We start from the raw sequence: 16341 nt of genomic DNA on the forward strand, positions 1-16341 counted from the left end.
TTTTTACCTTGAGCTAGATTGCATGACAGCAAACAGAAGAAAGCAGAAATGATCCCTATTGGCACCATGTTCTCCAGAGGGAAGGTTTCTCGCAGTCAGTGACTGCACCCGGTGGCAGCCTCCGGCAGGCTAACAACCATCTTTGTGCTCCCTTTGATAAGCAGAGGGAGTCAAAGACAGCCAAATCCTTAGACAGTAATGGGCTTTGCTCCTTGTTGGGACAAGCCCTTCGAGGGATAATTCAGCTTAAGCATAAAAGAAATAAAGCAGAAGTGACCCGACGGTTCCTACCGGATAGTGTTCTGGACACGCCTGGGTAACACCTGTAGACTCACTGCTGGGGTCCCGCTGTACCGAGAATCAGCTTATTCTCCAGTTCATGCGTTTGCTTTGCAAGAAACAGCAAGGACCACACTGTGAATCTCAAAATCACAGACTGGCTACTGTTTGTGTGGCCTCATCCCACCCCCTGTTCCAGAGCACAAGTAAGAAATTTTCACTCTTTAACGGAGTCAGGAGTACTCCATAATCCAAACGGCTTCATAATGAACAAGCCCTTATTTAGTGTGAGGCCTTATTCATTGCAAGCCTTGTTCCTTACTCGCAGCACACTGTTACAACAGCCACGGTGTTGCCCTGACTCTGTTTTGGTTTTGGACTAAATACAGTACAGTGAGTCAAACATTATTGGTCACAATGGTAATGCAGAGTATATATAATGTGCTTTTATTGCTGCAAGGCATAGTTGAAATATTTACATGGAATACATGAAATAACAGTAAGATTCATGTTCTGTTCCTTATTTGTAAGGTATTTTATTAAAAAGAATCTGAATCTGAAGTTCATAAATAAAATAGTAATATCACTTATTTCCAGATCCTAGTTCCAGCTTGTTGATTTTAATAGACAAGTATAACACTTCAAATGTGGAAACACAGTGGGTAATATTTATATGAAATCTCCAAGAACCGTGGTATTTTGCTCATGTGGAATATCATGGCATTTTGCCTGGATCAAGTAACCAGCAGATTAGCACATTAACACTTTTAAGAAACATGCGTGTAATCCACTCTGAATGTGGTCTTTGACTCCTGGTAGGAATACCTAATGATTTTCAAATTGACACGTTGCTTTATAAAGCAAGTCAAATAAACAGGAATTGCTGAGGAGCTTTGGTGGAGGTGTATGGCATAAGCACACACATGTTGTTATCAACAGAGGAGACAGGATCAACTCTTTACAGCCACAGAAGGATTTGCAGAATCTACAGAGATACAGGAGAAACTTGGCTTCCCTTCTTTTTAAAGATTTCAGGCTTTATTGCTCTACATGAATGGGTAAGTAGATAGAAACTGCTCCCTCTGATTAAAAGTCAGTCACCTGCTCAAGATGACGGATTAACAACAGATCCCTAAGACTGACCAGAGCCAGCCAGTAAAGCCTGTGAAAACCATCTGCGTCGCCAATTTGGAAGGTCCCACTTCAGTCTGCGGCTTGAGGAGGATCCACACAGTCAGCCACGCTGAGGCTGCCACAGGCTCCACTTAACCAGGAACTAGGAGGGAGAAGGGCAGGAAGCACAGGGATTATGTCAATCCTGTGTCACTTGACCAAGGAGGCATGCCTTCGAAGCTGTACTCTAACACAGATTCTTCACGTAGTTTTGGTCACGCCGCCAGCCTCCCTGCACAGCTTTTCCCATTTCCCATGAAGAAAAAACCCATCCTTCCCTCCATGGGAGCTGCTGCTGACAGTGTGCTTGCGGTGATGAAGTGCCCCACGCGTGCGAAGCCGTGGTTGTGTGGAATGCACATGCAAGCTCACCGGTAGCTCAGGGCCCTGGCTTATTTCGACAGCCATCCAGAGGGGAACAAAAGTTCCTCTTCCCAGGGTGCTTTCAGTGTGGCGTAGCAGCCGCGTTCAACTTCTGCAGCAGGAGACAGCAGGGAAAACCCAACAGTCCCCCTCCCACAAAAGAAGCAGCAGAGTCCAGGCTGCGTGCCAAGGAATCCTATCAGTAGCCTTGTAAAAAAATCACCAGGGCCACCTCAAAAACAATGGCGGAGTCACGCCTGGCTGCAGTCGGTTATGTTTTGAGAGGGAGACCATGAACAGGTCTCAGACAGCTATTGTGGCTGGCTCCGTTTCCTGTTAACTCAATTCATCACACTTGTCCTCTCCTTCCTGAGAGACAACTTTTATAACCCAATTAATGCACTTAGTGAGTTTCCCTCTTTTCCTTAAGACCAGATACAGCTGCCTCAGCTCATACCTATTAAGACCATCCTTCAGAAGTGACTCCACAGAAGTCAACAGGACAAACCACAGACCGTTCACAGCTGACCCAAAACAAAGGCACAGTATCTCACCCTTTATCCTGCTGGGGGCTGATGCTCTCCTCCCTTCTGCACCGGAGAATCAGGAATGAGCCCTGGGTTTCTATCTACCCAAACAGAAGAGAAAATATCCTTCCTAGAACATGCACTCGAGATTTAAAAAATAACCTTTGGTTTAAACTTTGATTAAAATAACCTGCCTAAGAAAGTCCAAACATGGATATTTGCAGAATGAAAAAATTTTAGAAAAGGAAATTCTGCGATTTGAAGGAGGGAGAGACTTGTCATAATGGAAAGAGTCAAATCAAACTGCCATCTAGAGCCAAAGCTAAAAAAAAAGACCCAAAAACTGCTCCCCCCTCTACCTCAGTTGCGAGTTTGGACACAGAAAGTGTCTTCCCTTTGCACCGAAGTAATCTGTTGTGAGAAAAGTGGTTTGTAATGGAAATATTAAAACGTTAATCATGAGGAGTCTACTTGGAAGGCTCACTCAGAAAGCAGCTTGGATGTCAATGAGCAACAACTGCTATGAACCAAATACATACTGAGTGCGCTGTGTTAACATCTTGTCAAAACTCTTGGGTATACAACACCAGCAGAGCAGAAATGGCTCTGAGCAATGCTCCAATATTAGGACAGGATGAGGTTTGATAGGCTATTAAGAAAACCAAACCCACCTCCCCCTACTTTAATTCACACAAAAGCCCAGATTTTTGGAACATCACATTAGAGTCAGACCTTTCCCTCCCCACTAGCAGCCAAAGCTATTTTTGAATTTGGGTCAGATTTAGTGACTAGGCTTCAGCCCAAAAATTTAGGGGGGCTGGGGGCAAGGAAATCATCAGAAAAAATCGTGAGGGTTTGCCTATTTCAGAAACAAAAAGTTTCCAATTTTTGGGCTGGATTCACAAGAGGATTTGGGAGCTGACCGCTTTCAGATGTGCACGCTGCAGAGGGGCGATCACACGCCGGCGGCTCCCAGCTCTGGCGCCCCAGGGCTGGGGATCACAGCAGCGCTTGCCGTACCCACAGCTTTATATCAGGCCCCCTGGCAGACGTAGCTCAATCTAGACGAAAGCGTTTCCATAGGCAATTTAGAACGGCATGCTGAAACCGGTTACATACGAGCCTTGTTTAGATTAGCAGAGCTGCCTTCACGTGAGAAATTTCTTAATTCAGTTAAAAACTGGCTCATGAACACAAGATGGCAAACCCTTGGGTAAGAAAAGGTAGGGGAGGGTCAAGGACGTGCATTGATTGCTAGAGCATATGTTTCTGAGGCCAGAAAGGATGCAGTCTGACCTCTCCAAAAGTCCTGTATTTTTTTTAAATCCATACTTTTAGAGCAAAGCATGTGCTCCTGCAGAGGGTCCTGTAGGGGCTTCCCGCATTTCTGCTCCCTCCAGACTCTTTGGTTTTTTGGTTCTTTCATTCAGAAAATATGGATGTCTGGGCTTGCTTAGTCAAAGGGCAGTAAGTGAGGGAGCCACCGGGAGAACCTTTGTGGAAAGCTACCTTTCACCCATACATGTACATGGTCTTCACCATGCAGCGTCCAAGTCTCTTGCAGTCAATGCTTGACTTCATCATCACAAGACCAGTTATTAGATAAATGTGTCTTCTGCTTTTATCAATGTGAGACACAAGCAGTGGGTGGAGGTAGTGTCTTGGCAAAGGTCATGGAGGACAATCTCAGTTGAAATAGGGAGCGACCTGGGTTTTCCAGGTCCCACCAGCTCCTGGGACACCCCTCCTTCTTCAGACAGTCACTGAGGAAGGGACAAGCTCAGCGGCAGCCGCGAGGAAAAGGTCTGAGCTCAGCAAAACCCGGGGCTGGCCCAGTGGGAGAATGAAGCAAAAAGCAACATGTTTATTTGAACGTTGGGTTGTTTAACCACGCTGTATCTCCAGATGCGCTGAGGTTGGCTCACTGCTCTTAAAGTGCAGCTCGACTGTGAAACGTGACTGGAAACACGGCACTTTTCCTCAGAAGGTCCCTGTGTAGAAATCAGAAGCGGGAGGAAAGCAGCTCCCGTTTAGATGGTGGTCTAGGCTCTGATGAGTGGGAACAAGGTGCCACTCTTCAGTCTCAGGACACAACAAATCGCTGAGATTGATCATGGGCTAAACCCCCCAACTTTGCCTTTGCCTGTCCACTTAGGCGTCTGGTCTTACCCTTGCATGCAGCCCTTCGTGCACAAACCACCTCACCTTTCCCTCCAGCATGTGTCTCTTTTCTCTCTCTTCCACCCAACCACGGCCACCAAACCAACACTTTCTTCCCAAAGGAGTGCCTGCCCCTCCTTGGCAGCCCCTGCCACCCTGCCACCATTCTGCATGCCACAGGTAACGGTGAACTGGCAGGCAAGCAAGCCCCCCCGTCTCTAAACCCTCCTGGGGGTTTTGAAACCTCGGGGGGTCCACAGAGTAAGGAGGAAGCCCCCATCTCTGCAAAATTAGGCCAATACTTATTTTTTTTTTTTGGCCAAGATTGATGGAAGAGCATGGTATTTAACGATGAACTCACTCTGCAAATTAACCTGAAAACTACTGAGACACCAAAAGGCTTTGGTCCTACACAGCCTTAGATAAGTTGGTACAATCACAGGAGTTTCTCACCCAGGTGAAGAGAGGCATGTGCATACAACACCATGGGATCAGGACCCCACGCAGAAGGTCAGTGTGTACCTTGTGGCCTTTGTCTGTCGGGTTCATACGTGGCATTTGCAAACCACGTGTTTTCTACTGGGAAGCAAAAAGAATAGAACTGAACAGGGATCCACCAGCTAAGAACATACCACTGTATCTCACGTGGTCTCCAGGGCTGTTCCAAGGTAGTTTTTCCAGCTTTTTTGTGCTATTCCAACACAACTGCTCAGCCTCATTTTCCTGCCAAAGTGTTAAATTCGAACAAAGGCTCCTTTAAGATGCACAAGATCAAAATCGGGTCATGAGAGTGCCAGAAATAATTTCAAAATATCCTATTTACCTTCCTGTTTCTTCCCATACTATTTTACTGTTTGTTTGGGCAGAAGGGAATGGGGGAGCACTAGCATTTTTTTCCCCCAAACAATATTTGCCTACAAGCATTCGAGAAGCCAGGCATTTTTAAAGCCTAAAGCCTATTTCACTGTCTAAAGAGAATATAATTCTTTCAAAGAAATGCTTTTCAGCCCAATGGAGATGCCATGGCTGAATTGTTTCATTTCACCCAGCACAGAGCAGTTGCATACTGGAAGTTGCATACGTCAAGAAAAGCTGTCTTAACAATGTGTACGTCTAATCCATGCCCTCCTGCTCAGTCCCCCCTTTCCATGCTTAGCACACTTGCTGAGCTGAGCTAACTTTCAGTTTGACTCTTGATTACACTGTTTAACTACTTAATTGCAACCATTTTAACTCCAGATTTGTTGTATGCAAAAATTAGCAAGAGTTAACTATTAGGTATTTGCGAAAAGATGACAAGAGTTAAGGAGCCTTAATTTAATATCCATCTTCAGAGGTTTATAACTGAATCCATACTTGTATTTAAATACCAAATAATCTGCTGATTATTATGCATAGTTTTCAGTCAGTGTAACGAAAACATGATGTCGCAGTCATGCTGTGAGCTCTGTAGCTAGGTTTCCTTGTTTATATTAACAGCTGTAAACACAGTCTAACTCAGCCTGGATTTAAAAGCAGATTTCCCATACTTTCAAGAATTCGCCACATTGTGAAAGCTACAATTTCAGAACTTTTCTCACGTGCTTATTGATTATGCCCAGGAACAGCCTGCAATGCTACACATGCACTTGCAATGACCCATTTTAGAGCCTCTACATTAAAAAGGCCAGTTTTCCATTTTCATTAAAAAAGTAAAACCAGCTTTGCAAATGTTTGTTTATAATCCTGCCCCTTAATGCCCTCAATCCAGCCTGCAACCTACTACATATGGGGTTGAACATGTACTTAAGTGCTTTGCTGGGTCAAAGTTTCACATGTTTATCCCTCCATTTAAAAATACAGGTTGTAAAACCATCTTAAAGCTATGTAAATCAGTGAAGGGGATTTCACGCAGTCGGAAATGTTTTTTAGTGCAAAGCTTTACCTTCCTACCTTTTAATAATGGCATTGGAAAACATGAAGTTTTGGAAAAGCCACACTGCCCACATAAAGGACTCTGAGCTGTCTTCTTCTCTTAAGAGTATGATGAGAAGTGTGCTACATTTAAGTGAAAAGTGAAGCAAAAAAAACCTGCTAGGAGCATTGTATAATATTTCTGCCTTGAGCAAGGCAGCAGCATGTCCTTCTGATGGGTTACTCTGACGGAGATAAGATCTCCCAGTCCATGAATCCTAAGCAAAGCCAACCAGCAGTTCAGGGCACCCTTGAGTGTCAGGCAAGTGAGGATCCCTTCTGGAGGAAAACTCCCCAGTGGTACAGAGCTGCTGTAGCAATTTACCATCACAGGGGCTTCCATTCACTGGGTCTCACATGGAGACAGAAAGTAAGGGAGAGGGAGGGGTTTATGTAGGATACTTGCAGGTCTGTCAGCCCTATCAGAAGAGTCTTTGGGATCATACCGCTCTACCACAGGGTAGGGATGCTCCTGGGAAAAGTGATGGCATGTCTACACCGGTAGCTTCACTACTGTTGCCCAGCTTTCCTTGTTACACCCCTCCTCCCAGAAATCTGTGCCTGGAAAATCTGATTTAGACCATCACAGCATCAAAGCTCTTCAATTTTTTCACAGTGTTTATGCTCCACAGAAATACATCTCTGGGTCAGGAGGGCCAAAGCGCAAGGCTGATCTCATGACCCATGCTCATCTATGACCAGCTGCAGAGCCTCAAGCTCATATTCAGCTCCTGCCTCAGCGTACCTACTGGCCACTGGCCCCCTTCGTAGCTCTGCTGTCTTGCGGGGATTGTACTCACATAGGGATAAGCACATCACTGACCACTTACATCCTACCATCTTCACTCCTAAGCCTGCAGGGCAGGCTCAGGGTCCAAGCTGTAGCCAGGTTAGGGCCCAAATATGTGCAGAAGCTGAGGTCCAAGCCCTTTGGCTTGCTCTGAGGCTGGTTCCCCACTGGGGTCCTCCTTGGAGCCTTAGTGCATTTCTCATTGTCCATTCCAGGGAGTGAGGGCTGCTGGAGAAACACATCACATGTCTCGTGCAGGTCTTTGGATCCACTCCTTTGTAGACTAACACAGGTTAAGTAACCTCCCACTTGACACATGAGCAGCTCTCCTGCTAAATACTGTCTCTTCTACCCCCTCTACCTCAGTGATCAGAACGGAACTTCATCTCCCCCTTGGAAGTCACATACGAACCTGGTTTGCCAAGTGCCTAGTTTAGCTGTACTGGTGGTGATGCTAGAATATAACCTGGATTGACAAGGGATCCACAAGGAGCTTAGCCAAGCCATTCCACACCATCCTGTGCAAGTTATTTTTACATGTCCAAGATCTCATTCAACTTGCTTAGCTTCTCAGAGGACAATTAAAAACAATGTGTACCAGATGGCAGAGCTAAGACAAACAGAGGTTAAATGACTTGCCTGGGGCTGGTAGAGTCTAGCAGAATGGGCGACAGGAGTCCTGGGTATTAATTAGTTAATATTTGTACAATGCTAGGAAAATATATAGCCCTATATAAGTATTATTGTAAGGTGGCCCCTGCAGTTTGGAGAAGCAGAGGGCAACAGTGCACAGGCGAGTGCAAACATCCTTCCTTGTCTTGTGGCATTTCGGTCATTTGTGGGGTCTGGGAGGGACAGAGCATTCCCAGGGCACATGAGAGAGGGAATGGGAAAGCCTGGGGAAATAGATCCCACTCAAGCAACACCGTTGAGCACCCCCAGGCTGCTGCATCCACGTGTTAAATCTAGGAGCAGTCAATTGCTCTTTCCACTGAAAGCAGTGCATCTGTTCGGTACAGTCAGATTAGGCTATCTGGTCAGCTGCCTTCAGCAGAAACCTTGGAACCAAATTTGAGGTATTTATGGCTGTTTACAGCAGTAAGAGGCGCAAACCTCTCTGAAGTGCCACAGGACCCACGTGCCATGCTGCTCTGCGCTCTGCTGCAATCCCTGGAGGAAGGTCAGGCCTGTCTGTATTGAAGAAGGATCTATGGGAAAAGAGGAAAAGGTCATGGTTTCAGATTTCTCCTTTTCTTCCACCTCTCTGGGGCATTCATCCTGCTCCCATGACTTCAGATCTGATTTTGTCAGATGCCTTTTTCAGTCCAGCTTCCCTTCACACCATCGCACATCCCAGCCTGTCGCTCTGAGCCTCCTCCAGATACCAGTATCTGCCTGAATTAAACAGGCACCAGTTTTTCTCCAGGACATCTCTCACTCTCCAGTGACTTTAGCATCATTCTGCCACGCAGTTTCAAGAGTGGTGAGCATTTTTGGCCATTGCCTTTCTTTCTCTTGGCTAGAATACAAAAATATTACCTAAGTTGGGATGCATTTTCCTCTGCAATTTTTAAATCATTCAGACTTCCCGTGTAGTCTACTGGAATTTTCATCCAGTTTTCATCACCTCATATCTTGATTATCAGGATCTGCCATTTCTTTTCCCATCAGTCTAGCTCAGACTTGACTGAAACGCAGAATTTCCAGTTGAAAATTCCCACATTCATTTTCATCCAAAATAGGATATAAGGCTCAGATTTTAAAAGCACCTCCTCAGAAATACTAACATTTTAACCTCTACATATTTAGGCAAAACTTTTCAGCATTTCTAATCATTGAATTCTAAATGCTGAGTTTTGTTTCGTTTACTTGACATGCTTTATGTAGAGTAAAATGAGCATCAGGCTGCGTTAGCCTTCCCTTGCAGATTCTGCTTGCTCTGAGCCAAAACCTATAGGAAACTACACTTCACCGTAACAAGGACTTCACTACCTGTAGTGCATGATACAGTGGAAAGACCATATAGTGTGCATTGAGAAATATATGGTATAGTGAGGGACCCCACCCAGAAAGGAAGAGAGAGCAGAGCTTCATGGCTGTCCTACAGCTCCCACTAGGCACAATAATGATGCTCGTTTCTGTACTATGCAGCCTGGTGAGCTAATTGCAGATTACACAACGGAAGACACGAGTCTCCATGTCCCATTCTTTTCCCCTAAGGAAGCTTTAATTTGAACTTTTTTGAAACTACATATTTTACATAATTTTAATTAAAAAAAATTGATTGGATCAGACCTTAAATAAAGCTTTTTCCTTTTTGCTACAGAAAACGTTCATCGCTGAGAAGCTGTGTTCTTGACTGCCAAATCATCCTGATAAAAATGTCCCATAGCCTCCAATACAAGCTGCCATAATCATTATTTTTGCTACTGCTCTAATCTGAGCAACTTGATGCCTCTTCGAATTCTTCAGATTTATTTCTTTACCATGAAACCCTCTTCCCCATCAAACCCCCAAACTCTCACTCTTATCCCTGATGTCACCCACTGCAACTTTCCTCGTTCCAGCCAACCTCCTTGTGATTCCCCAGCCTGAACCAACCTGCAAAGCCATCTAAACTTCTAAGCCTGGCTGAAAAACCTGTATGTCATTTAGTGACAACTAGGAAAAAAAAGTTACTGGTTGCAAAAGGGTTGTCAACAACTTCAGCCTGAAATTGTTGGAGAAAAATAAGTAACAAAACATGAATACATTTTTACTCAATTCTTACCAATAATTAAAATGTTCAAGAGTTTTGATTGCCAAAAATTGACGGCCTGTTCTACAGACTGTTTTAAAACCTTTAAGTATGCGGTTGCATTTGTGGTTTGAAAACTTTTGGATCTTTTCCTCATCAAAATCGCTCTTTCCAATAAGAACTATAATAAAAATATGAAGTGCAAGCCAATAAAAATACAAACATAAAAATAAAATCTTCAAAATACAGACCTTTCAGCCAGGTCTGCTCTCCTTTTCCAAATCCCATACCAAAACTCTGCTTCAATGGCTACAAGAAATTGGCAAAGTAACAAATACCAAGGCAAGTCAGGAGGCAATGCTTCTAAATCACTCTGAGGCGTTACATTCTGAACGTAATTAATAAGTGCGGCCGAAAACGCGTGTTGCTGAGACCCTCCACGACCACCCCCCCGCCACTTCTCACGGTCGCACGCTATATTTTTGTCACGCATGTAACCTTGGGTCCTTTGGACTCCAAAAGGTCGCAGTGAAACATCCCCTTTAAGATCAAGGGCTCTACATTTGGCAGGTTGTATCTGACCTGCAACCAAGGAGCATCATGCTTTGATTTCAGGAAGCGCGTGAGCACCATTTTTGGTGGCTGCGTTCAGGGTTTGATTCTGTGCAGGGCTGCACGCACCCGAGGAATGCCAAGTACCCTCAATTCCATTAACTTCAGTGGGAATTAGAGGGCTCAGCTGTATTTAATATTTTACAGGGTCAGGCTCTGAAAACTGTATTAGCATTCTCAGTTCCCAGTAGGCCTAAATTTAGCAAAGCATTTGGATTGAGACTTAACTGTAAACATGTGAACAGTCCCCCTGATTTCAATATGACTATTCTCATGCTTAAAGTTAAGCATATGCCTAAGTGATGTGCTGAATTTGGGCCAAAAAACTACTGTTTTCAAGTGCTACATGAGTTCACAATAGGCAAACCGCTGGTCTATAATGCCAGTTGCATAATCCTTTTCTTTCTTTTTCAGAAAGGCTGACACAAGACGACGTGTTTTTAGAACGGAGCAGCTACACTGCTGGAAGAAGATGGGGTGTTCCGGTAAAACCTTGAGTATTTCTACAAAGTTATTAATTTACTACTGTTGTTATTACTGTTATTCCTATGTGAATGCAGGAAAAGCACCTATCCCAGACTCTTGAAGATTTTGCTGTTCCTAAAAGAATATCATCCATACACAAATGAAAAACAAACTCTCTACATGACAGCAAACATCAGCCAAGTGACAGCTAAAAATATCCCACCCTCCCCAGAGACCCTCAGACTCTTGTACCTCTGAACCCTCCCAGAAGCACTAGAAAACAGAAGCGTCTTATGGCGCGTTCTGAATGTCCCCACCTTTCACCCCTCTGCTGGCTTCTGGAGAAGGGCGGGCTGGCACGTCTCGCCTTTTCTGAATTAGGAGGGGGCTTCACCCTTGAAATGGTGCGTGCCCCCAGGGAACAGCATCTTGGCCAGCTCATGGCAGGGGACAGATGTGGCTCTCAAGCAAAAACTCTTCACCCGGGGAAGCATGGGGGGATGTGAAGCCTGCTGTGACGGCTCTCCTCCTCCGAAAGCAAAAGGCTCCATCCTCTGGGAGGACGCTGCAGCTCGGGGACTGGGGGACAGAGGGGCTTCCCAGGAGATCCGCTAGGGCAGAGAAAAGCAACATAGCTGTGCATCACCCTGCACTTTGGGCCTCCATCTTGCATGCATCATCAGTTAAGTCTTTTATTATACCCCACAGCCTGGGAGGATCTAAAACTACCCAAACCCCGACTCAGAGGCCAGGAGGCAGGGAAGAGCTTTCAGGGCTGACTTTTCACCTAGGCCCCCCAAGCGTATGCAGCTCATGGCCCTGGAGCCATGTGCCGAGAAGCCACGTGGAGCAGCACGGGGGAGAGAAGCAGGGTATGGCTCTCTCCCCTCCACTGTGCCAATGGGGCCAAAGTAGGACCTGCTGAGGTGTCTCCAGGCCACCTCCGGAGAGTCACACTGAGGCCACAGAGATGCTCCCTCCCTCCCTCCCTCCTTCCCTCCCCTCAGTTTTCTTTCCCCCTTTAGCAGCAGGTTGTCGCTCTGGCTCGCTATATCAAACCCGGGCTTCTCCATAACTCCACGATCTATAAACCTTACGATGAAATGAACTGGGTGCTGCGAAGGCACCGTCAGGCCAGAACAAGGACACATTTAAGATGGGACAACCGCGTATGGACATAAGCCCAGACCCTGCTGTTCCCAGCCTGTGTCCCCCTTTCCTGACACCCTTCACAACCATTTCAGCACACGGGTTTTGGCACACGAGCAGCCACCGCACTGACAGGACAGCTTGTTGTGGTATTTTCTCAGTGAAGCTTGTGGAAAATGTCCCCTGCCTTTGCTCCAAGCCCTTGTAGAAGGATTATAAAATCAAAGCCCCAGCATAGCCAAAATCCATAAAAACCAGTATTCCAAATGCCAAACAAATGTCTCCTGGCACCCCTGACAGAGAAACGGCATCCAGCATCAGCGAGGGGCCTCGGCCGTGCGGTGCTGTGCTGGCAAGCGGCAGGGAGCGCAGATGGCCCGGGCTGGGGCAGGGCAGGGGCAGGGGACAGGGACAGGGCAGGGGCAGGGCAGGGGCAGGGACAGGGCAGTGACAGGGACAGGGGCAGGGACAGGGACAGGGACAGGGGCAGGGGACAGGGACAGGGCAGGGGCAGGGCAGGGGCAGGGACAGGGCAGTGACAGGGACAGGGGCAGGGACAGGGACAGGGGCAGGGGACAGGGACAGGGCAGGGGCAGGGCAGGGGCAGGGACAGGGCAGTGACAGGGACAGGGGCAGGGACAGGGACAGGGGCAGGGGCAGGGGACAGGGACAGGGGCAGGGACAGGGACAGGGGAGGGACAGGGACAGGGACAGGGGCAGGGACAGGGACGGGGCAGGGACAGGGACAGGGGCAGGGGCAGGGGAGGGACAGGGACAGGGACAGGGACGGGACAGGGACAGGGGCAGGGGCAGGGACAGGGACAGGGGCAGGGCAGGGGCAGGGACAGGGGCAGGGACGGGGCGGGGGCAGGGACAGGGGCAGGGCAGGGGCAGGGACAGGGACAGGGGCAGGGGCAGGGGAGGGACAGGGACAGGGACAGGGACGGGACAGGGACAGGGACAGGGACAGGGACAGGGACAGGGGCAGGGCAGGGGCAGGGACAGGGGCAGGGACAGGGGCAGGGACAGGGACGGGACAGGGACAGGGGCAGGGGCAGGGACAGGGACAGGGGCAGGGCAGGGGCAGGGACAGGGGCAGGGACAGGGGCAGGGGCAGGGACAGGGACAGGGGCTGGGGCAGGGGCAGGGACAGGGGCAGGGGCAGGGACAGGGACAGGGGCAGGGACAGGGGCAGGGGCTGGGGCAGGGGCAGGGGCAGGGACAGGGGCAGGGACAGGGACGGGGCAGGGACAGGGGCAGGGGCAGGGACAGGGACAGGGACAGGGACAGGGGCTGGGGCAGGGACAGGGACAGGGACGGGGCGGGGACAGCGGCAGCGGCAGCGGCAGGACGGCCGTCACCTCGCCCTGCCCGGTCCCCGCCCGGCTGAGGGGTCCCCGGGCCGCCCACACGGTCGCCGCGCGCACCCGGGCTGTCCCACCGCGACGTCGCTGTGCGCGGCCCCACCGGGCGGCCGAGCGGGAGCGGCTGTGGGCGCTGCGGGCCGCCGTGCCGGGGCCGTGCCGGGGCCGTGCCGGGGCCGTGCCTCTCCCACCGGGGGCAGCGTCCCTGCCGCCAGGGGAGGTCACCGGGGGGCAGCGGGGTCTGCGGTACCCTCCTGCGGGGACACGGGCAGGGCTGGGGGCGGCGCTCTGCATGGGGCACGCTGACCCCGCGCCGTGCCAACCGAGCAGCAAACAAATGGAGCCGGGATTTGTCCCACACTTTGCAAATACACGATCGTGTCTCAATTTTGCTTCAACGTGCCTTGCAAAATCTTGAGTGCCCGCTGCTGTCCTTACCGCCTCGCCGCACGACAGCGGGCTGCGGGACCCAAGCGGCTGGCTGTCCCCTGGCGCTGCCAGCCCGCACAGCCGGCTCCGCGCCCGGCTCCAGCCCCAGCGCCGCGGATCCCGCCGAGGCCCCGCCAGGCCGAGCCCCGCGGCCGCCCGCCGTGCTGCCACCTGCTGGGCGAGGGCGCCAGGGCGAGCGCGGGCCCGCTCCCGCTCCGGGCCGCTCCAGTCCCGCTCCCGCTCCCGCTTCCGTTCCCGCTCCCGTCCCGCTCCCGCTCCCGCTCCCGCTCCGGGCCGCTCCAGTCCCGCTCCCGTCCCGCTTCCGTTCCCGCTCCCGTCCCGCTCCCGCTCCCGCTCCCGTCCCGCTCCCGCTCCCGCTCCCGGGCCGCACCCGTTCCGCTCCCGCTCCCGTCCCGTTCCCGCTCCCGTCCCGCTCCCAGTCCCGGGCCGCTCACACTCCCGGTCCCGTTCTGCTCCCGCTCCCGTCCCGCTCCCGTTCCCGCTCCCGTCCCGCTCCCGCTCCCATCCCGCTCCCGCTCCCACTCCTGTCCCGCTCCCGCTCCCATCCCGCTCCCGTTCCCGCTCCTGGGCTGCTCCCGCTCCTGCTCCTGCTCCCGGGCCGGCCGTGGGCGGCTGCAGCGGAGGAGCCGCAGGTGCAGCCCCGGCGCTCCCTGCCCCCTTGCCCGTGGCCGCTGCCCCGGCGGGCGGGCATGCTTGGTGCCGTGACCAGCGCCCTCGGGGCGGCCCCGCTTCCCCGCCCGCGCCCTCGGCCGTTAGGGCGTCCCAGCGGGCAGGCCCGAAAGCCCGTTAATCACTTCAGGATGTCTTAGACGTGGGCAATAACACTGCGGAGAATCCGGGCCCTCTGACACTCCAGTGCAGTATCTGAGCGTTTAACAATAACAGTCAACACTGCTGATGCCTGTGAAAATACAGATGTAAGCCAGCTGTCTGTCAGGGTGAAAAATGTGTTTGTCTTTTCGTTTTAACGTGTCATTTCCCTCTTGGACATTTGCTGTGTTACTGCCAGGATATCACGTGCTTCCAGCACAGGCTCTGCCCCAGGAAGACGAACCACATTCAGATGGAGGGCGGGTGTCATTGCCCTGTGTCTGCGAGTTGTTTTCCTCATCGGAAGCTAAGCAAAACATACCTGACCTAATGCCTTCATTTTTGCCCACGGTAATGAAATAATTTCCGTTATCTACTTCTAGCCAAAGAGAACCACAGATCTGTCCACCGAAGGATCATAAGAGGGGTGAGAGAGTGCCTGTGCTGGGGGATGTCAGCCCACAAAACATCTGGATGTTTAGATTAATGCACGAAAGCTTGAGATTAATAAGGGGAAGTCTATATAATGATCAAAAATTAATAGGCATAAAATAGGCTTATGGTGGGATAACTCATACTTGGCGCATTAGTAGAAGAGGATGCATGTTCATGAAGGACAAGAAAGGGGAGAAGGGAAGCGTGGCTGCCTAGCACATACAGCTAATCCTCAGCTCCAGAACAGAGGGAGAAAAAGTTGCTGAATGTCTGATCACAGGGGAAAGGAGTTCAGGCGCTCTCAGGGTAAGTATCAGGGTAAGTGGACAATCCTCTCAGCAAGTGCAGATGGAGATGGCATTTTGTGAGCAACTGGCAGGATCCTCCAGGAGGTGATGCTCTCCAGGGATTTCAGCAACGTGTAGAGAAAGTAATAAACCAAGAGACAACAGACTATCTATTGCAGTAAATGAAACAGCTCCAGAGGGAGCACATTCCTCAACATTGATGCACTGCCATTCATACTACCAAAGTGCTGGGACACTCCCTGACATGGTTTTGTCCTCAGGTACCCACCACTGTCCCAAAACAATTCCCAAACACTGCTTGGAGTTAGCAGAGAGCAGCAGCCAGATCCCGTGGCCAGGGTATGGCCTCCCAGTTTTGGAGGGTGAGAGAGTTTAGCTGTCCAGATGTGGGCCACTCTCTGCCAGTTGGTCTCAGTTCTAAAGAACAGCTGTGGGCACGTTTTGTGTGTCGTGAAATGCAAGCATAGTGTTCAGCAAGCTCCAGGAATGTGCTGATGACAATTTCTTGACACATAGGTAAAGAAAATCCAGCAGAGAGAGTAGGGGGAAGATTTCTCCAGATTTGGAAATAAATGGCTGAAAATGCAAACATGGAAATTGAGATGAGGGTTACAAAATGACAGTGCACATGATCCACAGGAAAGGAAGGAGAAAGCAGCAAGATCGAAACAGTGGACTTCAAGGACACAGATTTCAATAAATTCAGAGGAAAAGTAGGTAAGATCCTATGTAAAGACAGTTTATGAGAAAAAGGAGTCAAGGAAAA

General features: G+C 49.9%; 1 protein-coding gene and 2 long non-coding RNA genes across 4 annotated transcripts in view; all 3 read right to left on the reverse strand.

Moving 5' to 3' along the window:
• Positions 1–703: 703 nt before the first annotated feature.
• Positions 704–12019, reverse strand: LOC119150416. Its single transcript, XR_005105055.1, has 2 exons — positions 4956–12019; positions 704–4333 (listed from the first exon to the last, which is right to left on the reverse strand). It is a non-coding gene; the product is annotated as an uncharacterized LOC119150416 (long non-coding RNA).
• A 1987-nt stretch (positions 12020–14006) lies between these two features.
• On the reverse strand, positions 14007–14567 carry LOC119150436 (cell wall protein IFF6-like). The gene has a single exon (XM_037392972.1). The coding sequence runs from the start codon at positions 14565–14567 to the stop codon at positions 14007–14009; it is 561 nt and encodes a 186-aa protein (XP_037248869.1).
• A 122-nt stretch (positions 14568–14689) lies between these two features.
• LOC119150520 overlaps positions 14690–16341 on the reverse strand; it is a 141157-nt gene continuing 139505 nt past the window's right edge. For both annotated transcript variants that reach the window (XR_005105098.1, XR_005105097.1), the window contains exon 7: positions 14690–14923. This is a non-coding gene — a long non-coding RNA (uncharacterized LOC119150520). The remainder of the gene's footprint in view (positions 14924–16341) is intronic.

Source organism: Falco rusticolus, chromosome 6, assembly GCF_015220075.1.
Source record: "Falco rusticolus isolate bFalRus1 chromosome 6, bFalRus1.pri, whole genome shotgun sequence".
Taxonomy (NCBI): domain Eukaryota; kingdom Metazoa; phylum Chordata; class Aves; order Falconiformes; family Falconidae; genus Falco; species Falco rusticolus.

Excerpts from the sequence above, each read along its gene's own strand:
- LOC119150436 (XM_037392972.1), bottom strand. The coding sequence starts at position 14,567 with ATGGGAGCGGGAGCGGGACAGGAGTGGGAGCGGGAGCGGGATGGGAGC.